At 35.1% G+C, this 6,828-nt stretch overlaps 1 protein-coding gene across 1 annotated transcript; it reads left to right on the top strand.

Moving 5' to 3' along the window:
• The first annotated feature begins 2,841 nt into the window (after window positions 1–2,841).
• Window positions 2,842–6,286, top strand: LOC131167403 (probable pectinesterase 15). Its single transcript, XM_058126212.1, has 6 exons — window positions 2,842–3,191; window positions 3,267–3,344; window positions 3,471–3,642; window positions 3,740–3,946; window positions 5,259–5,509; window positions 6,112–6,286. The coding sequence occupies exons 1-6, from the start codon at window positions 2,842–2,844 to the stop codon at window positions 6,284–6,286; spliced, it is 1,233 nt and encodes a 410-aa protein (XP_057982195.1).
• The last annotated feature ends 542 nt before the right edge of the window (window positions 6,287–6,828 follow it).

Raw genomic sequence — 6,828 nt, 5'->3', positions numbered from 1 at the left:
TTACAACTTTGAAGTACATCTTGTTCAACATCCACATAATTTAAATTCAAAATTTGAAATTCAAGCTTTCAAATGCATATATGCTTTGTTTTGTTTTTTCATTGTCTTCCAAATTTCAAATAGGCCTAACCTAAATGGTGCCATAACCATCGGAAGAATAGTACTGTTTTTCTTTTCTTTGGTTGAGTCATGATGTTGGATTCCTTGAATGATCATGTGGTTGGGTGGTGAGTACGAATGGGCCTCGGCCATAATTGAGCCCTATATGCTAATCTCAACTTCAATAGGCTTGAACTTTCCAATGTCAACTTACTAGAGTCATTTTGGGGTCATAATTTTTTAATATCAACTTTTCCAATGTCAACGAGTGGAAGGCTTCTCTCTTCTAGTCTTCTGGCTTGTTCCTTGCCCCACGTTTGCACAATTTTGTAAAATTATTTTTAAGCTAGGATTTTAACAACTTTGCTGGTAAATCATTTTCTTTGATTTAAAGAATTGATTTTCAACCTTGAAATTATTATAAAGATTCAACTTTAGTTATTTTAATGTTGCACTTTATTAGTAATTGATATTGAAATTGTCCTTCTATTAGATTTTTTTTGATTTGAAAATTTTAAAAGTGAATTTAAAAAATTCCCAAGATGTTAGAGTTTTTTTTTATGCCTTTAAGGCTCGATATAAATTGTTAAGTGCATAACCTATCAATTTAAACTTTTAAGTAAACGCTTGACATGCACTAATTAAAATTTTCTTCATAAAAAAGTTTTAGATTACTGTCATTTAAGAAAATCCTTATGACTTTTACTTTATTTATTTGCAAAAAAAGTCCACCGCCCTCACTTCACATTATTGAGTTACAAAACTTAATTGAAAGCTTGGCTATCGGTTTTTGAAATAACAAGTTTTATTTTTGTTCTAATGATTAGATTTATAAAATTCCAATATGGTATCCACACAACCTATTTTTAATTTTAAGTTTTGCAAAAACTGAAATTTAAAACTTAACTATTCTACATTTTTTTTAATAATTTACAAATACTTTATCAGAGCATGCCACAAAAACTTCTTTGAAAATTAATTTTAAATTAAAGATTACTTTCCAACTAATACATTTAACTTTAAAGTAATTTTATCGTGTGAAAATTTTTTTACTCATCTAAACTAGTTCAAAAATCAAAATGAAGAGAAAAAGAGAGAGACGACTCCTTTAGAGTTACTCTACATAGAGTTTCATTGAATTTGCTTTTTCACTTGTTTTACAAATTTTTAACAGTTATTATAATCCATCGCCAATCTATTTGTGTGTGTGTGTCGGAGAGAGAGAGAGAGAGAGAGAAGAAATTTTTTTCTACTCTTCTAAATTAGTTCAAAAATCAAAATGAGAGAGAAAAAGCGAGAGATGACTCCTTTAAAGTTACTCTTGATAGAGTTTCATTGAATTTGCTTTTTCACTTGTTTTACAATTTTTTAATAAGAGAGAGATGACTCCTTTAGAGTTACTCAAGATAGAATTTCATTGAATTTGCTTTTTCACTTGTTATACAATTTGTTAATAGTTGTTATAATCCATCGCCAATCTATTTTTGTGTGTGTGTATCATAGAGAGAGAGAGAGAGAGAGAGAGAGAGAGAGAGAGAAAAGTAACAATTCGCCAATCTATCATCTTTTATAAACTTTGTGCAAACAACAAGTAATTGTGTGACTACATCATTAGGTTTGATCAAATGGAATTTTTAGGTCGACTGTATTCAATGTCATGAAAAAGGCATCTTGAGTATCCTAACTAAAAAAATGTGCCTAGCCCAAACACCCATATGAGTTTCATATCCTCGTGTGTAGTTGGGACACAATGTATTTTTAAGTACCTTAACAAATGTCGTTTTTTGTTTTTTTTGGCAGGTTAAGATCTATAAAAAGGAACTTGAAAGGGACAATTACTCTAAGTAGGATTTGGAACCTACAAATTACATGATGTCATGTTAATTATTACTCGAACCCATAAATTAAGAGGTGTTGTTTGCTATAGTTCTCAATAATATAGGCCTCATATGACTTTAAATGGCTCAAATATTAATAGATCTTATAGGAAGATCAGTTTCTTGTCGAGTCTTTTAATGTGTGCTGCAGAAGGGGTGCCCCCTCAGCACCTGGTAAGTGAAAATTTAATGTCTCCTTCCCTTAATTCCCCGGGCATGCCAAGGACACCACCCCTACTCTACATGACGGTGCTATGCCTTCTAAGCCAACAAACCAATCTCCTCGTCTTCTCACTGCCACCAATTAGTAGGAGCCCAACGGGCGCGCAAGTCGGCTCATCCCCTCTGTAACCCATTAGTGATCGCCACCCATCATCTTCTCTTTTAAAATGAAAAACTAAGTTACCACTCTGGGCAAGTTAGCCCAATGAAGCTACACACAGATATGAGATCCCTCTCTCTCTCTCTCTCTCTCTCTCTCTCTCTCTCTCTCTGTAGTGTAGACATAAGGCTAGTTAGCGTGTGCATTCTCCAACCTTTATTGCTGCCAATCTCAGGTTTACCACTCAGCTTGCTTTTTAAGCACAAACAGCAATCATCTCCGCACGAACAAACATTACACCAAAAGGCCCATTTGCATATTTCTTACCTCCCACGCCAATCTCCAACCCCCTCCCCGCGCCCCCCGGGGTTTTGGGGGGGGGGGGGGGGGTGGGGGGCTTGACTACGCATAATAACATATATATAAAACAATACCCTCATCATCATCCTCCTCCCTCAACATTTCAATATCATCAAATCAAATCATCTTAGCTCACCCCACACACTATTAAACATTATCCAAACCACCTCTCCGCCTAAACCCATGAGGCTCAAACTCACCTTCTTCCTTGGCCTCTCTGCCTTTGCGGTTGCAATTCTCTCCATTATCATTGCCCTCCATTACACCTCCAATATTTCCTTTCCTTCTTATTCCACCACTCCCTCTTCGGTTCTTTATTCAGACTATGATGATGATGATGACGACGACGACGATAGTATTATTCACAGCACTGGTCTGGATGATGATGAGCTTATTCCTTTTCTCAAGAGTGAAGTCGCCGAGCAAAGCGAAATGCAGGACATTCTGTCTCTCCTGGAGCCTGCAGTCTCGAGACACCATAGGCACCACCCCAAGAAGCCCAAGACCAAATGCGATAAGAACAAGTGGAAGAAGTCTAAGATCATATTGGATTATCATGTGTCACGAGTCTTGACCGTCGATTTGAAGGGTTGTGCCAACTTCCAAAGTGTCCAGAAGGCCGTTAATGCTGTTCCTGATTTTAGCTCCACCAACACCCTCATCATCATCGATTCTGGCACCTACAGGTATATCCATACATTACATAAACGCTACATGTACAAATATGATGTATACATATATTCGATGATGCGATGAAGAAGAAGAAGAAGAAGATAATGATAGAATATATTAAATTTTACACATGGTGGCAGGGAGAAGGTAGTAGTGCCTGCTAACAAGACGAATTTGATATTCCAAGGGCAGGGTCTTCTGAGCACAGCCATAGCATGGAATGACACTGCAAACTCTACAGGAGGAACTCCTAACAGCTACACGGTTGCAATCTTTGCTCCGAACTTCACAGCTTACAACATTAGCTTTCGGGTACTATGAATTAAAAACACAATTCAATTATTAAAATTGTTTCTGTCGTGATGGTTAATTAATTTGGAGCATTTCTGGTGTTTTTACTTTGAAAAAGAATACAGCTCCTGCGCCGTCTCCGGGGCAAGTTGGAGGGCAGGCGGTGGCGCTGAGGATTGGCGGCGACCAAGCTGCATTTTATGGGTGTGGGTTTTATGGAGCACAAGACACGCTGCATGATGAAAATGGGAGGCATTATTTTAAATCTTGCTTCATCCAGGGATCCATTGATTTTATTTTTGGAAATGGCAGATCCCTCTACCAGGTATATCCATTAATATATGATTGCTCCTCCATTAAAACATCAACTATGAAAACATTCATGCATCAACTTTCCTCTTCAGCCTTAATTTCGTCCAATATCAAGCCAAAGTTACCTCGAGTGCTAATTAGTAGAGTGAATACCCAAAATCTGTAGGCTCGAAAGTGCTGTTTGATCCCCTAGCTTGGACCTTCAAGCTAAGCTTTGTCAACTCCTATAGTCATTTTCAACTATCTCCAATGGTGCGAAAAGGGCTACTAGCTAGAGGCCTCTTTTATGTTTTCACACTCCATCTTTGAGCGCTATCCTGGTAGCTTGAAAAAGATAGAAAGAGAGAGAGAGAGAACAAATGGGGATGAGAAAGAATGTGGAGAAAGCTTTTAAAGCTCAACTGCCTATGGTTTTAGGCTCCCTTCACATTTATTAATCATAAGCATAGCAGCCCTAATTAAGTCTTACTAAACCAGGTTTCTAAAACATTTAGTAAGAATTATCCAAACATTTATAAGGATGTTTTGATCAAAGTTATTTAGAATACCCATATAAAGGATCTACAACCAATGCAGGGTCATGTTGATCCAATTTCTTAGGAGTCATATTTTTAAGGTTAAAAAATTATTTTTAGGTAAGTTCTTGTTGATATTGGCCAGTAGAAGGTGGTTATGGTGTTTCATAAGTACAGCCCAACAACTATTTGGTTATAGGAGTAGGTAGTACATTTATGTTTGAGGTCTTATCTTGAGTTCAAAACTAAAAAGGCAAAAGGAGTTTGAGATGCGGAAAACATATAAATATATAATAAATGTAGGTGGGAAAGTAATTAAAATTATGTTTCTCGGACATATTTGAGTAAGAGTATAGGAACCCTACTCGTCAAAAAGGCATCAAAAAAGCAAATCACAAGTGATGTGGTGTCACATGATTTGTTAAAATTTATTGAGTGTGAAAGTCAACTAATCTAAACAAATGATGAGATGTCATGTCACTTGATATTTACCCTTACCAAGTGTGTGTGTGTGTGTGTTTGTGTGTTTTTTTTTTTTCCTTGTGAAGAGTAGCAAAACTCAAGAGTATATGTCACATTGTGTTGGCCTCCAAGAAGAGTAGTTTATGTTGATAAGTCGGCATGATGCTCTATTAGTATGTGTTCTAAGATACTTTTTCCTCTTTACAATGTAATAGATGAATGATGAAATGCATATTAATGGCTCATTTAGATTATAATTTGGTGAACTTGAAGTACTAATTTTCCATACCCTTCTTTAATATTACTTAATTGCCACTAAATTCAATGCAAAATTTTTAATGTTTACAGGGTTGCATGATACATTCAATAGCACAAGATGTGTCTCAAGGAATAAGCGGAGCAATAACCGCTCATGGGAGACAATCAGCAAATGAGCAATCAGGGTTTTCCTTTGTGAGTTGTATAATTACCGGAACAGGTAGAGTGTGGCTTGGGCGATCATGGGGAGCTTATGCCATTGCGGTATTTTCCAGAACATATATGTCTGATGTTGTAGCTTCTGATGGATGGAATGACTGGAATGACCCTTCTAGAGATCAGTTAGTGGCTAATCAATCCTTAATTCTCGTTCATGTTATCTTTTCTTTTTGGCTACATTAAATATAGCTTGGGATTTTTGCACTGTTGTGATCTATTTATCATTCCTATTTTAAAACTAGGATTTTGAAAAACAGTTAGGGTTGTAATACCAACTAAAACTACATTAGATAGAGGGAGGGATACTTCTATAAAAATTTAAATATCACTAGATAACTTCCCTTCTTTTTATAAGTTCCTTTTCTACATCCATAATTTTACATGAATTAAATTAGTTTTTTTAAAAAATTATATTTTGATTGTATCCACATAGTACTCTGTCCCCTTCCACTTGTATATATTTTAACAGAACACATGAAAATACATTAGAACATGCAATACAACTCATTATGTGTTTGGAAACATGAATTTTTAATAAGAATTTTTTTGGATTAATTTGTATGAATTTAAATAAAATTATATTGTTTTCCATCCAAATCCAAATTCCACTCTTAAATTGTATGTTCTCAAACATAACCTCAATGCATTGTCGAATTTTCTTTTGTTAATTTTAATTTTATGAGTAGGTGAGTTTGTTGATTGCTGTGCATATACATGGTTATAGGACTGTATATTTTGGAGAGTATCAATGCTTGGGTCCGGGCTCAAACTACTCATTCAGAGCTTCATATGGAAAGCAGCTAGCAATGACAGAAGCAGCCACATTCATGGATCTTTCCTACATTGATGGAGACCAATGGCTTCATTTTGATGACAAACGATTCATTCAATCCTCCTAAATCAACTAGGAGGCCTAACCAATATATATATATATATATATATATATATATATATATATATATATATAAAATTCATTCAATACACCAAATAACCCATGACATAGAGATGGATAGTAATGACGCAAAACTTTTATTTTTTCATTGGAATCATTTAATGGAGAATTCATTTGGACTGATTAGTGTATAACATCCTGAGGGGATCAAATTAATTTATGAATTAGAATGATTTTTTATTTATATAGAATTGCTATTGTTTATGATATATTTCTATTTTATTTTGTTTTATTTTACAAGAATAGAGGTTTGGATAAATCAAAATTCTATGTTGGATTACTTTTGGAATACAATGTTGTGTTGGACACCCCACTTGTGCCATACACCAATCCTACAACTATTGCTATTGAATATATAATCAAAACTAAAGTAATGCAGTTACTAATTATAAAAAATAGTAATAAAGAACAAGACAAGAATTTACGAGGTTTGGTACACAATTACCTACGTCCTCGTGTGCCGACAATCAATCCACTACTTCCAGAAAA

Source organism: Malania oleifera, chromosome 11, assembly GCF_029873635.1.
Source record: "Malania oleifera isolate guangnan ecotype guangnan chromosome 11, ASM2987363v1, whole genome shotgun sequence".
Taxonomy (NCBI): Eukaryota; Viridiplantae; Streptophyta; class Magnoliopsida; order Santalales; family Ximeniaceae; genus Malania; species Malania oleifera.
This window is presented reverse-complemented; position numbering and strand designations above follow the sequence as displayed.